General features: G+C 43.9%; 1 protein-coding gene across 1 annotated transcript in view; it reads left to right on the forward strand.

Moving 5' to 3' along the window:
* Window positions 1-2,941: 2,941 nt before the first annotated feature.
* The window catches only part of ITPKA (inositol-trisphosphate 3-kinase A), a 56,430-nt gene continuing 39,366 nt past the window's right edge, over window positions 2,942-20,005 (forward strand). The window contains exon 1 of the mRNA XM_053383259.1: window positions 2,942-3,385. Coding sequence (XP_053239234.1) covers window positions 2,942-3,385 — 444 coding nt within the window. The remainder of the gene's footprint in view (window positions 3,386-20,005) is intronic.

The following is a 20,005-nucleotide window of genomic DNA, read 5'->3' on the forward strand; positions in this document are numbered from 1 at the left end:
TGTGAAAAAGGAAAAACACTTTAAATTGCTATTTACAGGTACATTGGAGTGTTTTAGGCCCCCCCTTTTTTATTGATGCTTTAGAATCTAGCCACTTGCTGACAAAGTTTAAGCTGCAATCTTATACCCACATTTTTGAGAGTTACACTCCATTAAACTCAGTGGTGCTTAACTCTGAGCAGACATGCATAGGATTGTGCTGTTTGTCTTTTGAGAAAGGAAAGAATGCAAAGGACCTTGGATGTCATATTTTTGAGGAATATTTCCATGGGTCACATGCATGTCCTTCAACAGCTCTCAACCAACTGGTAACATTTCCAAAAAGGGAATACTGGTTGTCATCAATGAAGGAAGAAAATGTTGCACCTAACTGTCTCCATCGCTTGTACCAAAACCGACAGCAAAACTGGTTTAATACAGGGGGGAGTGTAGACTGCTATCAGCCCCAGCTGGCAGGGCCAATACTCATTGCCATCACAAACAATTTTATAAGTACAGTAGTAGAAGTGGAGTGAACCAATAGAGGATACATAATTAAGACTCAGGGATCACAGCCCTCCCAGGTATCTTACCCCACAAATGATCAGAATAACACTGTAAAACTATAGCTCAACCTTTTACTCGCTTCTGATACTTAAATTTTCACTTAACTGAGAAGTGTGAGAGACTCCCTGTCATTCCATCTCCTGTGGTGCCCAATCAGCTCTCTGTCCACCCCAGCCAATCATAAAACCTGTGGGAAGCAATTCCCACATCTGTCTCTAGGGGGTGGAAACCTTTTTTTTTTTTAAAAGCAACAACTCTCACCTGAAGAACTCCTTTGGGCTTCCACTCTTGTCATTCTGTTCCCTCATCAGCAGCACTAGCCAATCAGAGTAGCTCCTCAGGGCCAAAGAAGTAACTTAGGGTTTGGGCTGCTGTTCTGAATCACCTGCCTGCCTAAAGGTTGCATCTGATATTCCATTTCAATCATCCCGACCAATCACAGGTGTGTTTTCTTCTGTGGGGGTTGGGGGTATGGATCCTTTTCTGGGCTTGCAGAGGTTTTTTCTCTTTGCACAGCCAGACTGAGTAGCAGTAGCAGCTCTGTGAGTGGAAATTTGACAGAATATTATTCTGGTATATATTTTTTTGTGATGAGAAGGAGGGCTAGAGGCTGAAGGCAAAAAAATGCTGGACTTGCATTATGCCTGCCCTGGGTATTTTATTTTTTACTCATGTTGAGTAACCCTGATAGGGGCAGGGAAAGAGATTACATTCCTACTTCTTCTTTCACATTTTTCCTCTTTTTTCTGTTCCTTTGCTCCTCTGAATCAACCTCTTCTCTTTTCCTCACTTCCTGTGTCCCAGAGTTACAGTTCAGGTCAGTTCAGGACAGTTTTAGGTCAGCTTCATTTTCACATTTCTCTTCTTAATGGTGCAACCCAACAATACATTTCCACTCTGTAGCTTGTCCCATTGACTTCAATAGGGTTTGCTCCCAAGTAAATGGGTACAGAATTACAGCTTTACATAACAAGCCTAACCTTGTCTACTCTAAGTAAATCCTTTTGAATTATATGGGGCTTATTCCCAGGTGAGGGGGGCTGAGATTGCAACATTAGGCATGTTTTCTAGTTGTGAATTAACAAGGATTTGAGAGGCTACTCTAGTGACTAAGTAATATATATATGCAACTAATTGAAGGGGTGTGAAAAAATAAAGCTTTTCTTGGCTGTACCATTTTAGGTGCAGGTTGGGGAAAGAACATCTTTGAATGCTCTTTAATCTTAAAAATAAACTGTAAGAGCCTGTTAGAGCAGGCCAATGGCCCATCTGGTCCAGCACCCTATTCTCAAACGAACTTTCAGGAACATAGAAAACCACCAAGCTAGGGAGAAGGATTCGATTTAGGCTTCTCACTGACATGCTATTTTTCTATTTAAGGGAGATTTGGGAAAGAGAGAGAGGCTATGCTACTTCATTCAGCTGCATGGCTAAACTTAACTTCAGGATGCTGAATTCTGAAAATGACCCTGTGGGATTTGTGTGCTTTGCATTTGAAGTAAGTAAGCAGAAGGAAAATGGGCCTCTCGTCCATAAAAATGGCTCTAGCCAAGAAGGAGCAGGAGAAGGAACCCTCTTCTCGCCTTCTATCAATGTTTCAACTTGACCTTATCTGTTCCATGCTATTTCTATTATATTTAGCGGTGTGCTAGCCACGTTAGCTGCTCTGATCATCAGAAATGTTTGCGCTTGCCAACCGTCCCATCCCAAGTGGGCAAAGGCATTTCACGGTGCTGTTTCCTTGCGTAACTGCCCGCCCCTGGTGCCACGCGAGGAGACAGGAGGAGCGCGCTGAACTTTGTCCCTTTCCTGGGAGTGAGTCGGGAGATTTCCGGGCGGGGGAAGCGGGAAGCGGTTCCCCGCCAAGCCTGAGGCGCGCTTCTTTCCGCCGAGCCGCGCGGCTGGGGGGCCGCTGTGCGCTTCTCCTTTCTCGCCGCAGTCGGGAGAGGAGTTTCTTTGAAAGAGAAACCAAAGAGGGCCTGGCAGGGGCGGCGTCAGTTAAAAGTACACAGGGGAAGCAGGAGCGGGGCGAGGCGGGCCGGCCTGGCCGAGGCGGGGCGCTGGTGGCGGCTCCTCCTTCTCCGCGGTTGCCTGAGGCGCCTGACGGCAGCGTGGAGCAACAGTCTGGAGCGACCCATATGGGCCGACCGGGCTCTCGGAGCAGGCGAGCGTCGGTCTGACGGGGCGCGGGGCTGGCCATGCTCGCCCGCGTGCGGCGGCGGCTCGAGCCCTCCGGCGCGCCCTTCCCCGCGAAGAAGCCCGCCAGCGCGGGCTCTCCTGCTCCCCGGCCGCGCCGCTTGCCGTCTTCGCGGCGCGCCCACACAGTTGCTGGGCTGCGGGCGGCGGCTGTGGCAGCAGCAGCAGCAACAGGAGCTCCAGCTCGTTCTCCTCCTCCATGGAGCCCCGAGGCTCCCGCGACGGCAGTAGCGGCGACGGCAGCCCGGAGCTGGGCCGGGGCAAGCGGCTGAGCGTCGGCGAGCTGCGCTCGCTCTTCGAGGCGCGCTGCGCGGCCCCCAGCAAGCAGCTGCCCGAGCCGGCCAAGAAGAGCTGCCGGCCGCGCAACGGGGTGCTGCCGCCGGTGATCCCGCAGCTGACCGTCACCCCCGAGGACGACGCCGATGAGGCACAACGCAGCCCGGCCGGGCGCCCGCGGACGGAGCCCGACGGCGCCTGGCTCAGCGCGGACCTGCTGTCGTCGTCGCGCCGCTTGTCCACGTCGTCGCTCTCCTCCACCGGGTCGTCGTCGCTCTTCGAGGACTCCGAGGATGACCTGCTCAGCGACACGGAGAGCAGGAGCCAAGGCATCGTCCACCTGGAGCACGGCGAGGAAACGCACCAGGTACGGACAGCACGGGACCAGGAGGAGGAAGGGGCGCCGTGGAGGAGGCGCGGAGAGGCTGCCCGGGTTTCGGGCACAGGCGCTGCGCACGTGCGGGACCGGCTGCCTTCCTGGCAGCGGCGCCCCGTCGTCAAGAGTTTAGTTGCCTCGGAAAGCTCAGATCGACGAGTTAATCCGTAGCGCCGCGCTTTGGCACTGGGCCTTCTGCAGCCTGGAACGAGGTTCCTTCGCAGGTTGCACGATTCCGACAGGCAGCGCAATCTTAGACACTCAGCGCAGTCTTAGGCTACTCAGAAGGAAGCCCCACTGGGACTTGCTCCTAGGTATGTGTGCATAGGATTACAGCCTCACAGTGTAACTCTTATGCATGTTTACTCTGGAGTAAGCCCTTTCGTCTGTGTCCAGTGGCGGATGGCTTCCGGCTAAGTGTACTTGCCTTATACAGTACACTTGCAGCTTTGCTGTGAAATAAATGCTTTGTGTGCATAAGAAAAAGGCTACATGAAGATTACCTGTTGTGTAGAAGTTTGATAATTTCGCATGTGGGCTTTTTTCTCTGTGTGCGCATGCCGTTCCATCAGTAGATTGGTGCAAATATATACAGGGGAAACCTGCAGGCAAGGTAAATTCCATAAGGAAAGTGCATATGGGTTTTATAGTGGTGCCTTCTAGGCAGGAATAACTTGTAAAGCGGCAGTGACATTGATCTCATATGAGTACAGTGTTGTTTACTTTTGTTAAAGACACCTCCAGGAGATGGAAAACACTGTATAAGTGATAGATTTGTAGGCCTGTAGGCACAGCCTCTGCTGTGAATACAGCATAATGAGCAGTATGATCATATGCATGTACATCTGTATATGTAATATCCTGGATTTCTGCAATAATAGCATTGCCTCCCCTCCCACTCTGTTTCTTTTTTTGAGATGCTAGGATCACTGTGTGTAAGCTAAGATTTAACCAGTGCAATCTGGTCCTTAACTGCAGACTGAATAACTCTGTGAGGCACATAAGTTTATATTGTGATGTTTCACCAACAGAAATTGTTCACTGCTTCTGTTTTGTATCCAGCTAAGACTGCGAATAATACTAAAGTAAAGTCTTACATTCTGTGAACAGACCAGTGGTCTATCCTAGCTTTAAAAATGAAAGTGTACGAGAAACAGGTCAATTTGGGAGTGATAATACGTATCTCTCGCCCATTGTCTTGCCTTCCAGCAATGTTGGTTCAGAGCACCTGTTAATCCAGGACTTTCTGTAGTATGTAACAAGTATTAGTGTGAGAGCATAGATCTGCCAGTGGACAAATATGGTGGGTGCCTCACATGTGGGTTCTTCACAGAACTGAATGTTTTAAGGCAGTGGATGGTTTAATGCCAATCAAGGGGGTTCATCACTCTCAAGCCAAGCATGTAAAAAATTGTAATATTTCAGATATGGTAATGGTATAATGCACGTAGTGATTCTTGAATGTTTCAAGTCAGTATGATTACTTGCCAGTGTTTCCATGAAAACCTGAGAACTAGAATAGATGGGTCTTTTGAGTTCTGCGATGCTTTGCCAGGGGTGGGTGTATAATGCAGCTTGCAGTTACATGTTTCCAAGTATGGAGTCTTGAACTGAGAGTGAAATCGGGATCCTCTGTGTGTCTGAGGGCACATTTCTGGCTTTAAAGGCTGTAAAAGATTCGGAAAATACGTTTATTATATAATTCTGTTAGCTTTGTTAGCAAAGGTTGTCCTGCAGAGGTCTTCCTCCTTGCACTTCCTTGTTATCAAATTGAAAAGAAAATGAAATAGTAATGGAGGAGTGGGTGGAAAGCTTCACAGATAAGCCTGAAGTTGTATGGCAGTTGCTGGTGAAATCCCAGCACCCAGAGGGGGGTGGAAGGAGGATTTCCACTGTTCATGGGTGCCGTACCTTCCCTATGACTTGGTCTCTTCCCATGACTAGCAGAAATAGAATGTAGCATGTTGTAAACCATTGGTTCAGTTTATGTAATATATTTTTCTTGCATACTGCCACCATCTGCATCCTAGGGTTGTGTTTGAATATCATAACATGTGAATGGTGCAATTATGGATAAAGTTGGCAGCAGTTCCTGCGATTACTACAGCACTTTCCATGAGTTCCACAATCTTGGGTATTGCTGCCAGCTTTATTAGTGAAGTGATTGCTTGTTTGGAATACATATTTTGGCTTACGAAACCAAGATACGAACAAGCCTTTGTGCTTATACACCTTGTCTTTGCACTGCAGCTTCCCTCCTTCTGTCGTAGTTGACTATTTCGTGGGATAATTAACCATTGCTTCCTATTAACATCTGAACTGGGAAGCTATGGTTAATAAACTCGGAACAAACCATGACTTGAAATCACAGTTTGAAGTTGGTTTCATATCTTGACTTGTGCCAAACTTCATTAATGTTGTTTTGTTACATCTTAACAGGAAACTATAGTTAATTAACACAGGAAATTTTCAATCATGACATGCCAAGAAGGGAAGAGGGAAGGAGCAGTTCATAGAGGGGAGCATACAGGCACAAGGTTGTTCTGTATCTCAGTTAAATATATGTATGAGCTGGAGCTAAGTTTTGATATGCTAGTGTATATCCAAGGAAAGCTGCAGAGGATATAATGTTAAGCCAAACCATGGCTTAGCACAAATGTGCAAGCATGAGAGTTCTCAGAGGTGACCTTGGTTCTTCTGATTCTGCACGGCTGCAATGAAACCATGGTTAGGCTTAGCATGTTGTCCAAGCCAGGACTCATGGTTTGTCTGAGGCAATCCCAGGTTCAGATGAAATGATATGGCTGAGTTTATAGCAGCGAAGCAGCAGGAAGACCAAAAGAGGAGCAAAACAACTGCAGTCTCCTCTCTGGGAGCAGCCTGCAAGCTTGCATGTTTGCCAAAGGTGGTACTTCGGTATAGTGGTACCTTGGGTTACAAACACTTTGGGTTACAGACTCCGCTAACCCGGAAGTAGCACCTCGGGTTAAGAACTTTACGTCAGGATGAGAACAGAAATCGCAGCGGGAGGCCCCATTAGCTAAAGTGGTACCTTAGGTTAAGAATGGTTTCAGGTTAAGTAAGGACCTCTGGAACGAATTAAGTTCGTAACCAGAGGTACTACTGTACATGTGAACTCGGCCATTATTGTGTGAACAGGTCTTTGTGATCCCAAGTATACTTAGAATTCTCCCTAACACTGGATTGAGTTCAGAGGAGTTTACTCCCAAATATATTGGCTTAAGTTGGAGGCCTGGTACTGTTATCCTGTGTGTAACTGCCTGAGAACATTCTATTTCTTTCAGTGAAAGTTGAGTGCATTGAGGTTTAAAATACCACAGTGCAGTCTTATAGTGCATTTTCTTGGAGATAAACTCTGTTGAAATCAATAGAAATTGGTCCAAAACAAAACTGCAATCCTAGGCTACCCTGCTTCCTTGGGAGTAAGGCCTGTTGAATTCAGTAAGACTTATGAATAGGCAGGATTTGGATTACACAGTAAATGCATGTAGATTTGGCAGTGATAATGCTTCTAGAAAAGTACAAACTGATAAGGGCATATGGAAGAATGAGGACACTATGCTAGATGGCAGGTCATGTTGGTGATTAATTCTGTCCTATGGTCGGTTTGGTTCAGAAGTGTCCTATGCTGTAGCAGCTGTACAGGCTTTTAAAGGGGGCAGTGCCTAGCATTTTATATAGTTCTTTAAAGTGTTCCATTGCTTCACCTGCAATATTTCTGTGGTCCTCACTACATTCTTATAAGGTGGGCCAATATCATTACTGTTAGAGTGACAATTTTTAGGCACACTTCTAAACCCATGGATTTCTGGTATATGCATTTTCTGCATATGGATTGCATTACTAGCTGAAGTCTTTGATACCCCCTTCCTTCCACCCCTTCATAGCTTAGGTTTGTGTGAAAGTAGATAGACAGGCCCAGGTGAGCTTAAATTCTCATGCCTTGGTTAAATTAACTTTTGAGGCAGTTCAAATTGAAGCACATAATGCCTTCTATATATGATATTTGCACTGCAGGTGTGTGAATGGGTTCATCCACCATCACTTTATGATTTATGTTCACTGGAACTGTTGCAGGGTTTTTGCTTTGATGTAAGCATTGTCTTTCCAACATATTTTCTGTTTTGGGTAAACTGTTAGTCGGCTTTGATCAAATAATTCTAAGGTCATCTTGTCAGTGTGGCAAGGGGAGAGAGTGGATTGGTTTATGCATAATGCCATATTACATAAAAAATTCTGACCAGTACTACAGCCAGTTTAGTGGTCCTAGATATAAACAAATATTTAGGGTATATTCAGGGAGCAGGTGCCAACAGTTTCTTTGTAATTATAGCTTTCCCTCTCTTGAAGCTTTACTGTCTATTTATTTGCTTTTTTAACTGGACATATTTTAAATATTATTAAAATTACTAGATTTTTATGACATTTTTCAAAGGTGTTAACCAGCAGGCATTTCATTCCCACCCACTTTTTGACTTGATACCATTTTTAAAACTGCTTCTTGCTGTGTGTGTGACTGGGGATTGGGAGGTGTTTGGAATGATTAGCAAGCATACCGCTGTCCACTTTGGCAATAATTCGTTCTTTCCAGTAAATCTGTTCTGCAATTTGGCAGGTGCTCATTAACATAAAGTCTTTTTTTAAAAAAGGAAAGTAAGCTGTTTTTCATGGCATTTATGGCAGCTATTTTCCTTAGCTCTTATCATGGTTTTCTGGAGGAACTCGAACTGAAATCTGTTTTCCTTTGCAAATTCCTTTTCCTACCGTATTGAGAGCACACAGAGCACTGTTAATAATAGACAACTCAGTCATTTGAGCAATTGGCACAGAATCTTTTCTAAGGAAAACAACACATTTTTTAAAAAAAAGGAATTGGAATGATGAATTGGAATATGTTGATAAAGCGTAGATACCACAAACTGGAGTAATACTCTCGGGACTGCATTATAAGAACAATAACAGTCAAGTGATTAGACGAGACGAGTCATTCGACCTTTGGGCTGCTTTAAATCCATATGCTCATAGTCTCGTGGGTTTAGTTTTGCAGTTTTATGTGCTTTTTTAAATTGGGTCTATAAAATGAGCTGAAATCAACTCTCTTTTTTAATAGGGATGTTGCAATGCCAGATTACTTTGTCTTAATATTTTTGCTTTATGTTCCTTAGTGGGGGCTAGGCATATGTATAACTAAAATGTACCGTATTTTTTGCTCTATAAGACTCACTTTTCCCCTCCTAAAAAGTAAGGGGAAATGTGTGTGCATCTTATGGAGCAAATGCAGGCTGTGCAGCTATCCCAGAAGCCAGAACAGCAAGAGGGATTGCTGCTTTCACTGCGCAGCGATCCCTCTTGCTGTTCTGGCTTCTGAGATTCAGAATATTTTTTTTCTTGTTTTCCTCCTCCAAAAACTAGGTGCGTCTTGTGGTCTGGTGCATCTTATAGAACGAAAAATACGGTATTTATCCTACTTCTCAGTCCAGAGATCCCCTCCAAAGTGGCTATCAATAAAGCAATTATATAATTAATGAAAACAAGCTCACCCACCCACACCCTCCCAGGCCACAAGAAGTGACTGTAAAGCAGTATCAGTTTACATATAGCCCAAATGCTGTTGGAATAGATACAGGAAGCAAAGCTATTATAAAAAGCCACTTTGCATGCTGTTTGTTTACCTGTGACCACAGAAAGGTGGAGATTTTGTATGCTATTTCAAGTGTCTTGTTAGGCCATTGGCAAAACATGTACAGAAATGTGGCTTGGATCAGTGTCAGATAATTGTAGGGTTCCAAGCTTTTCTTTTAGCAGGACTGAAAAAACTGGATTGAGTTTTCATTCAGGCTGTCAGTCTGATCAGCATTAGGGATGTGTGTTCAAGGATGGTACATGAGGGCCAAACTAAATGTGTCGTGGAAGGTCTGTGAATAGGATTTTCAAATGGTTAACAACAGCTGCAACAAGACCCAGTTGAGACTGGCTGACTGACCGAACTGGCTGACTGACCGAACCCAAAGGGTGCTCATCAATGGTTCCTCTTCATCCTGGAGAAGAGTGACTAGTGGGGTGCCACAGGGTTCTGTCTTGGGCCCGGTCTTATTCAACATCTTTATCAACGACTTGGATGATGGACTCAAGGGCATCCTGATCAAATTTGCAGATGACACCAAACTGGGAGGGGTGGCTAACACCCCAGAGGACAGGATCACACTTCAAAATGACCTTGACAGATTAGAGAACTGGGCCAAAACAAACAAGATGAATTTTAACAGGGAGAAATGTAAAGTATTGCACTTGGGCAAAAAAAATGAGAGGCACAAATACAAGATGGGTGACACCTGGCTTGAGAGCAGTACATGTGAAAAGGATCTAGGAGTCTTGGTTGACCACAAACTTGACATGAGCCAACAGTGTGACGCGGCAGCTAAAAAAGCCAATGCAATTCTGGGCTGCATCAATAGAAGTATAGCATCTAGATCAAGGGAAGTAATAGTGCCACTGTATTCTGCTCTGGTCAGACCTCACCTGGAGTACTGTGTCCAGTTCTGGGCACCACAGTTCAAGAAGGACACTGACAAACTGGAACGTGTCCAGAGGAGGGCAACCAAAATGGTCAAAGGCCTGGAAACGATGCCTTATGAGGAACGGCTAAGGGAGCTGGGCATGTTTAGCCTGGAGAAGAGGAGGTTAAGGGGTGATATGATAGCCATGTTCAAATATATAAAAGGATGTCACATAGAGGAGGGAGAAAGGTTGTTTTCTGCTGCTCCAGAGAAGCGGACACGGAGCAATGGATCCAAACTACAAGAAAGAAGATTCCACCTAAACATTAGGAAGAACTTCCTGACAGTAAGAGCTGTTTGACAGTGGAATTTGCTGCCAAGGAGTGTGGTGGCGTCTCCTTCTTTGGAGGTCTTTAAGCAGAGGCTTGACAACCATATGTCAGGAGTGCTCTGATGGTGTTTCCTGCTTGACAGGGGCTTGGACTCGATGGCCCTTGTGGTCTCTTCCAACTCTATGATTCTATGAGACAGCAGTGTTAAGGGGCCCATAGGTTTCCCCGGGAAGGAGGGGCGGGACGGATGGACACAAATAGCAGTAGGGGTGGGGCAGCAATTTTCATTGTAAAAATTGTATGCATGGCATTCACCTCCTGTGGCTGCTTCTAATCCTTTAAATGCTACGGGAGATTCTAGCATTGAATTGTAGAGTTGGGAGGGACCCTGGGTCCCCTAGTCCAGCCCCCGTGCAATACAAGAATCAGGATGGGGTTTGAGGGGTTTTTTTAAGCATACATCCATATTCACCCCTAGACAGGAGATGGAGATGCCCCCTGCCTCAGTTCCTGGAAATGACTCACAAGTGTTTGTAGATCCCCAGATGTTGTTGGACTACAATTCCCATCATCCCTGAGCTCTGGCCTTGCTAGCTAGGGGTGATGGGAGTTGTAGTTCAACAACATCTGGGGATCCACAGGTTGAGAAAGGCTGCTCTACAGCAGTGGTTCACAGTCAGCTAAGTACTGTGGACCAAGCCATGGACCCCCTACTTTTGAAAATGTTGATATCTTTTTACACACTGAGCTTCTCAGTTAGACTGAAGGGGAAGCAAAGGCTTGATTACCTAGTTTCTCCCAGGGTGAGCAAAACCCAGCAGGACAGCTTACTTTATGGTCTTAACTCCTTCATGTGTTAGACTTAAGTATATTGGTTATATGAGGCTGGTTATCCCACAAAGACCTTTTCTTGGGGGGGGGGCTTTATACCCTGAATATGTTTTACTTTGTGTTGTTGTTGAGTTTAGATTCTTGAGATTTTAACTTTCAGCAGTTTAAGTTTAAAATATTGTATATTTTATTGTTGTAAACTGCTTTGAGATGAATAGTGAGATATAATATGTGTATGTATGTATATATGTGTGTGTGTGCAATAATAATAATAATTGGCACCTGTCTGTCTCGAGAGACAATGGAGTGTGCCTTTGTGGGTGGAAGTCAAACCACTACATTTGCAGCACGGAAGTGACCTCCCCAAGTTGCAAACCTAGCATTGTGTATGGAGATTCTGGACTACCCAGACAACAAGACCCCCCTCTCGGCCTTACTGATATGGTCCAAAGGAAAGCAGAGCAATACATTTGGCATCAGCTTGACTGCAGGAGTAGCATGTGTGTGTGTTCATTCTACCTAATCAACCGTTCCCTCGAAGTAGGAATCACATTATTCCTGCAGTGTGTAACAGCTAGAACCCTAGAACCCAATCAGCAAAATCCACACCATGTGGATACATAGAAGTGAGCCATTCATAATCCAGCAAAATTATAAAGCCATATGGAAGGAGACACATATCAATCACAATTTGGCACATATAAATTTTCAGTAATAATTAATTGGAAGACTATCCCAAAAAATATGAATAAAGTTAGTTTTATTATATTAGCCATCACCAGCACCTGTCATCAGTTTCCAGAGAGATGACTTAGTTGGCGAAGTGTCAAAGGGTATAATACTTCATAATGAGTTTCTCTGATATTGATACAAGATGAGTATGCCAAACCCTGTGAAAGCATTTTATTCCACACTCGTGATTGAATAGGATAAAACCATTTGAAAAGAGCTTAATCAGGTATAGTAGCCAAAGGGGCCTGTCTTGGCATGTGTAATATTGTATATTCTAACACACAAGACTCATTTGTTATGACTTCTGGTCCATTTTGAGACCTCACCAACCAATTTAAAAATTATCACTATAAATAAGTATCAATAATATAGATCAACTGCTGTCCTTATAAAACAGTATGTCCTTTATAAAACCAGTCAGATGAGACTGAATATGAATATAGTCTGAAATAATCTTGTTTAATCTCTTTGCACAGACAGCTGCTAAATTTTGTAATCTTGGTTTAAAAGTGGTATTGGATGATACGGTGAGGTCAGTGGTGGATTTTTACCTTTTTTGCATATTAATATAATCCATGCCTCATTCCTATGATAACAGTGAATGGGTTCAGAATAAATGGTTTGACATTTGCCACCTTAGCTTTTTTCAAAGCATAAAACAAATCCACTTCAAACCATGGATTATGAAGCTTGTTTGTTTTAATAAATCATAGTTAAGATGAACCACCTTTCAAGGTTTGTACATAACGCTAAACTATGGTTAACTGAAAAATTATTTTATTTTTATACATTTAACATAATTTATATACCACTAGTAGAACAAAATACATCTAAGTGGTCTTCTGTTTTCCTTGAGGTTACGCCAAAGGAGTGGGGAGGCTTGACTGCACAAGAACAAGACTCATTCACTTAACATCAAACCATGGATGTGATAATGTGCATTCAGTGTGGGATGCACGCACCTTTTTGGGATGCTATATGCACAGGGTCATCCCCATGTTGCTCCTATTCCACACTATTTGTCAGCCTACAGTGCTTTCTGCTGGAACAGTTGTAAAGTGCTTCATACATGTGTATACACAGAGAGAGCACTTCCTCTGGTCATTTCTTACTGGAGCAGAGCTACTGATGTTGCCTGGCTGTGCCACTCCACTCGCCCTGTTTAACTTCTCTATGAGTGAAATAGGAAACAGTACAGTAACTTACTTGCCTCTGTGTACCGATATATTTCTTTTGTATATCAGTATATCAACACACCTCTGTTCTGAAAGACAGGGCAAATATTTTAAAAACCAAATCTCTGGAAACATTTATTGTGAGGAAGGGAAAAGAGAAGTCTGTTGCACAGTACAGTGGTACCTTGGGTTACAGACACTTCAGGTTACAGACGCTTCAGGTTGCAGACTTCGCTAACCCAGAAATATTACCTCGGGTTAAGAACTTTGCTTCAGGATGAGAACAGAAACTGTGCTCCGGCGAACGGGCAGCAGCAGGAGGCCCCATTAGCTAAAGTGGTACCTCAGGTTAAGAACAGTTTCAGGTTAAGAACGGACCTCCAGAACGAATTAAGTTCTTAACCCAAGGTACCACTATAGTGTGAAAAACATCACCACCTGTGTGTATGAGCAAACAGGGTAGTTGTTGCTACTGCTTTAGATGACGCTATCAAGCAAAGGTGTGTACAGTTGCAAACTGCTATGTACAAAAGTTCACTCTGGAAAAAAATGTGTGTGCATTTCAAAGGCCTCATATGTACGTGGCCCTTTAAAGTCCAGAGCTTTATCAGACCAAAAGGCCCATCTAGTCCAGCATCCTGTTTCTCACAGTGGCTAGCTAGATAGGTAGCCCACAAGCAGGATAGGAGAACAACAGTCCTCTCCTGCTGTTGTTCCCCAGTGACTGACATTCAGCGGCATTTTCCTTGGGTCATTTGCAGTTAGAGAATCAGTTCAAGGATCAGCTTTCCAGTGCACATACTCATGGTAAAATAAATAGTCGAACCATAGTTGCATGTAACATTTTGTACGGATGTCGTGATTGTTATCTCAGTGCAATTGTATTAATGAGTCATTGTTTTGGCTGTGCTCTTGGACTTTCAAATAGGCATAAACAGGATAAACGAAGATACAAAATTCCATTCCATTCATTTTATTTGTCTGCCGTTTTTCCACACACAAAAAATATCATCCTCAAAGCAGCTTACAACAAACAGGGATGCATTTCAAACAAACACTACAAAAAAAGCAAAACAAAATGAATATAATAACAAACCCACATTCAAGACTATAAATATAACAAGATTAAACAACATGCAGCACCCAATAGCCCAAAGAACAAGGGAGCTTCACAGTTTCACCTTAGCCCTAGAAACACCCTTCCCATTATGTTGCTCATAATCCCTTTCCAGCAGCAGCAGCTTATAAGGCTTCCAAGGGGGAGGGTGGGGTAGCTGGAAACACCCATCCCATGATGTCTGCCATCTGTAGAAGTTAGACAAATTGAAAATGTGAACATGGGCCTTATTTTGTGTTATGATGCTTCTGCAACACACCGAGAGAGGAAATGAGGCAATAAACTGAAGGGCATCAAAACACTACCCAGCCCATTATTCCTATCTTTTGGCTCTGTGACTTCACCAGAGAGTCATGTACTGTATTTTTCGCTCTATAAGCCACACCCGACCATAAGATGCACCTAGTTTTAGAGGAGGAGAACAAGAAAAAAAATATTCTCTCCCTCTCTGCGCAGCACCCCTTCAGCGAAGCGGCAGGAGAAAGGGAGCCCCTTCCATTTCTCCTCCTGCTTCGCTGAAGGGGCGCTGCGCAGAGAGGCGCTGTGCAGAGAGGGATAGCCGGCCGAAGCCTCTGGAGCACAGCTGGAGCGCTCCTGCTGTGCTCCGGAGGCTTCGTGTTGCTTTCGCTGAAGCCATGGAGTCTGCATTCGCTCCATAAGACGCACACACATTTCCCCTTACTTTTTAGGAGGGGGAAAGTGCATCTTATAGAGCGAAAAATACGGTACTTATTTTAAGTCTGTTTTCAAAGATTTAAGGACTGTTAAGTTTTTTTTTTTTAAAGACAGCTGAGATTCTCAGAATAATAACTTACATACTCAACATGTGTTGCAATAGCAGACCACAGAGTATACACAGCCTTGGGCATAAAGGGTGGCATGAATTAGAATACTAATCCTGTAAACCAGTCAATAAGTACCCAGCAAAATTAGATGTCGTCTTGTTTCTGTGGTGATAAATTTGACATTTTGGGGGAGAAGGAGCACTCATCCAAATGATTCTTCATTAGCCTTGGTCTTACTGTCCTCTTTATGCCTGTAGAGACATTAGAGAGTGTGGTTGTGCCTTAATTGTCAACAGCTTTATTATTTCATCTGTTTTCATTTGTCATAAACCATTTTAAAATACAGCACCCACATTTCATAACTGTGAATGAAAAGTACCCATTATTTCAGCTCAGAAGCAAGTTACATAATCCGACGGTGTAGAATGTAATTTTCTTAAATTACTCAAAGTTGGCGAAAAGGCTTCTAATGGGTTTTTAAGTGGTGGTTTTAAAATTCTGGTTTTTCTTATTGGATTGACATTTGAACTAGAAGGGTGGTTCCTAAGTGCTCTAATAAAGAAAGAATTGACATATCCCTAGACATTGCGATTCTCTTTTTATTGTACAAATAATATCGTATGTTGTTCTCTTCATACTGAATCTCCTTTTTTTATTCCCCATGTACTTTCAAGCTATTACTAGCTGCTTAACGGCTACTGACAAACTGGAACGTGTCCAGAGGAGGGCAACCAAAATGGTCAAAGGCCTGGAAATGATGCCTTATGAGGAACGGCTAAGGGAGCTGGGCATGTTTAGCCTGGAGAAGAGGAGGTTAAGGGGTGATATGATAGCCATGTTCAAATATATAAAAGGATGTCACATAGAGGAGGGAGAAAGGTTGTTTTCTGCTGCTCCAGAGAAGCGGACACGGAGCAATGGATCCAAACTACAAGAAAGAAGATTCCAGCTAAACATTAGGAAGAACTTCCTGACAGTAAGAGCTGTTTGACAGTGGAATTTGCTGCCGAGGAGTGTGGTGGCGTCTCCTTCTTTGGAGGTCTTTAAGCAGAGGCTTGACAACCATATGTCAGGAGTGCTCTGATGGTGTTTCCTGCTTGGCAGGGGGTTGGACTCGATGGCCCTTGTGGTCTCTTCCAACTCTATGATTCTATGTTTCTACTTCACAAAACACATTTTCCTTACATGGAATAAAGTGGCCCTGAGATTCTAGTATTACTGGTTCTAGGTCTTTGTGTGGTCTCTTCCTGACAGAACAAGAACCACCAGCTTATTCCATACAACACAACATTGTGTGGGAAACAAACCTCTAAGCCAGAGATGGGGAACCTGTCACCTTCCAGATCAACACTATCTCCAGCTCCCCTCAACTCAGCTCAGCATAGGGGGTAGATATCCTCAATCCTTAAATATGCCCAAAAGCATTTTGATCTATCCCACAATGAAAAGTGAGGTGAATGAAAAAGAATAGTGTTTAGCTCTCATTAGGATCAGTTTTGAAAATGCCATGATGCAAATTGATAGGGGATTAAAAGAACTAAATTTTTTTGGGAAATGTTCAAAACAAAATTGTTTTCAGTTCAAATACACAGAGAGTTTATTACATTAAGAATTGTATGGGAAATGTCTGACATCTCTGAAAGGTTGGTGCAAATGAAACACAAAAGCCTTCACCTATCTTTGCAAATTAACTGTGATCATCCAGCTTTTGGTGACCCTCATGGTGCCTTTTCATCCTTTTTATTCTACATGAATGGTATTTACCGTCAGCCGGGCACGTGTAATGCTGAATGCTAGCTTTGGTTGTATGATAGTTTCAGTTACATAGACTCCATGTGTCTATTCCACTGAACAGGCTAGTCTGAGGCTTAGGTCTACCTCTCTGCCACCGACAGCCATTCACCTCCAAAATAGTAGTGAAGATGGTTATGGAAAGCCCTTAATACAAGATGTTAAACCGAAAGGGTTTTTGTTTTTGTTCCGCTGTCCTTATGTGGACCTAAATGCTGAATTAGTTGTCCACCCCTTTGCTGGGGTTTTGTTATAACAGTTGTTCAGTTAGAGCCTACCCATATTCACTTGTACAGCAAAACAAAGTATGCTGCTTCTCAAGTGTGTGTGTGTGTGTTGGTGTTGTCAGAAATACTTCAAAGAGCAAGGCTCACTTGAGGCAGCTGCCAGACAGGTTTAACTGGGAGGAACTGGTATGGTTTTGCTAAGTAACTCGTATAAAGGTTGAATTAGATACATCCCAGGTCTTCTGGATGAGCATAATGCAGTTAGACCTGTTTGTAAATGTGTGTCAGATGGGTTTATTTGTATCACAGTCTCTCCATATTTGAGGACAAGTTCTGTGTTTTGGTTCTGAGAAATGGTGTTAGTCCTGTCCAGTAGCGGAAGTCTCTTCTGCATTCAAGTTTGTTGTAGATCACTGCAGGAAAAGAAATAGTTTGAGGAGTGCTACTTGTCTCACTTGGTGCTGTATGTGCGTGTCCTGAGAATTGGTCATCGGAAATACAGTAATTGACTTGCCAGATCATCTCAAGCAGCTCTGTTCACCAGTGACCATTCAGATGCTTCTGGATAGGTGATAGTGTTTCCTATTATTTGTGTATCCTCACCCCAGCCTTTGGTACTCAGGAAATATATTGCCACCAAACATGAATGTTCATTTTAGCTTCATCTGTAGACATCTTCGGCAGGACGCGGGTGGCGCTGCGGGTTAAACCACAGAGCCTAGAACTTGCCGATCAGAAGGTTTGCAGTTCAAATCCCCGTGACGGGGTGAGCTCCCGTTGCACGGTCCCTGCTCCTGCCAACCTAGCAGTTCAAAAGCACGTCAAAGTGCAAGTAGATAAATAGGTACCGCTCCAGCAGGAAGGTAAATGGCGTTTCCGTGCGCTGCTCTGGTTCGCCAGAAGCGGCTTAGTCATGGTGGCCTCATGACCCAGAAGCTGTACGCCAGCTCCCTCGGCCAGTAAAGCGAGATGAGCGGTGCAACCCCAGAGTCAGGCACGACTTGACCCTAACGGTCAGGGGTCCCTTTACCTTTATAGACATGTTCTGCATGAATTAGCCTGGCCAGGACTGCAGTTATGTCTGGGTTTGCCCTCCACTCCCTCCTCTCCTCTCCCAATTATCTTCCATCTCCAGGACTTGGTGAAAGGAGGGAGTAAAGAATAATAATAATCAGGGGCCACCCCTGTGACATCAACAGGGGCTGTCCCTAGGTCTTAGAATGTTTCTGACCTGGCATCCCTAATAACCAACTACTAGTGGGTGGAATCCAGTGTTATGTGAGTGGACTTCTCCACATACAGTGGGACTTCCTCTTCCCTTCCTCACCTCTGCAGCTCCTCCCCCTGCAAATCTGCTTTGCTCCAGGGCATCCCCCACTTTTCTTCTGTGTGGAGGGCTGCAGCGGGGAAGAGAAGAAGGTGAAGTTCCATTGCATGGATAGAATTCCATTTTGCTTGTGCGTGGACAGCATTGATACAACACACTGTACTGTAAACAATGCAGACAAATACTTCCTCTGATGGAAGTTGTGGGGCAACTTGCAGTGCTGGCATGGCCTAACTTTCCATTGCTTTGTAAATACTTTTCCCACATGCTTCAGTGAAAGAAGTGGTATTGCAGTCTTGTCTCCCGTTCATTTTGGTGAGGTTTAGGGAGGTATTTCTGGGCTCAGATGCAAGTTCATTTTCTTGAAAAGTAGACAGCTGAGCTGTCAATGGATTATGATTTGCCTGCTATTTATGATTTCACTAGGGGCATTTTCTTCATAGGTTACAATAAAATCTGTGGGCATTAAACATTTAGTGTGTATCTTTTCTTCAAACCCATAAAGTAAGTGGCTTCTTGCAGTGTATTTCCATTGTGAAAAAAGGGACAGCCTTTGTACAGTTCAGAAATAGGTACTGTATACCTAATTTAACATGTGAAGCAGCTCCTACTGATTTCTCTTTTGAAATTATTTTATGCAGCTTGCTGCCTTTCAGTTCGTGTTTGCAAAGCCCTCAAAGCTTGTTTGATGAAGAAGTCCTGCATAAATGAATGTATTGTTTCTGTTTATTTTATGATGACAATTAGATACTGAATTGACATGACTTCATGGTCCGTAGAACAGAGGGAACACATACCAAGGGCTTTGAGCAATAGGTTATTGACTTTGCACTTCAATTGTACCAGCCTGAAGACTGAAAGAAAGAGCAACTTCTTCCAAAGCCCTTTGATTGCACACCAAAACCCAATCAGATTTGAGAGCAAAGTCGCTACTTCTGTGATTGGAAAGAGAGAACTGAGGTTGGGGCTTGGTGGAAGAATGATGTAGGAACTCAGAATGGTATTAAGTCTTACAATTTGAGGATTTGAAATGGTGAATGCTAGAGTCCCTTTCCCTGCAAGATCAAGTGTGTAGTTTGGGGGTACTTCTGAACCCACTACTGTTGCTTTAAGCCCAGGTGGCTTCAGTGATATGAAGCGCCTTCCATCAGCTTTGGTTCTCCGGATAGGGATATCCTACCATCTGTTGTCTATAATCAGGTATCCTGTAGCTTAGATTACTCCAATGTGAGACTGCCTGAAGAATGATGAGGGCTCTGCTGACTCCAGTTCTTCATGCACCTTGTGCCTCTCCTCCCACAGTATATGGTAAGTTTGGAAGGAGGTGGTGACAGTCACAGAGGACTAGACTTCCTGAACTCTCTTGGTGGCAGGGCGGGACAGAGGGGAATCATGAGCTTTCTACCAAAGAAGGCTTGGAATGATGGAGACAGTTCAGGACTGAGCTGGGTGGAACTCAGCTGTCACTAGTAAGAACAGACTCTTTGTACGGTGGCCCTGTTCTGTTTGTTGTTAATAACCCTGGCTATTTAGAGGCCCGAGGTATCTGAGAAACCACCTGTCTGTTTGTATGCTAACATGACATTTAAAGATCACTAGACACTGTTTGCTTTTGGAACGTAAGCAATTATTATATTTTTTTGGTATTGTGGCAGCACTTAGGTGCCAGGGCTCCATTGTCACGGGCTCTGTAGAAACAGACATATTAAAAAGTCCTGTTCCTGATTACACAGAAGCTTACTGTAATTTAAGAGGGGAAGCAGCTGGTGGGGAGGA

This window comes from Podarcis raffonei, chromosome 1 (genome assembly GCF_027172205.1).
Source record: "Podarcis raffonei isolate rPodRaf1 chromosome 1, rPodRaf1.pri, whole genome shotgun sequence".
NCBI lineage: Eukaryota > Metazoa > Chordata > Lepidosauria > Squamata > Lacertidae > Podarcis > Podarcis raffonei.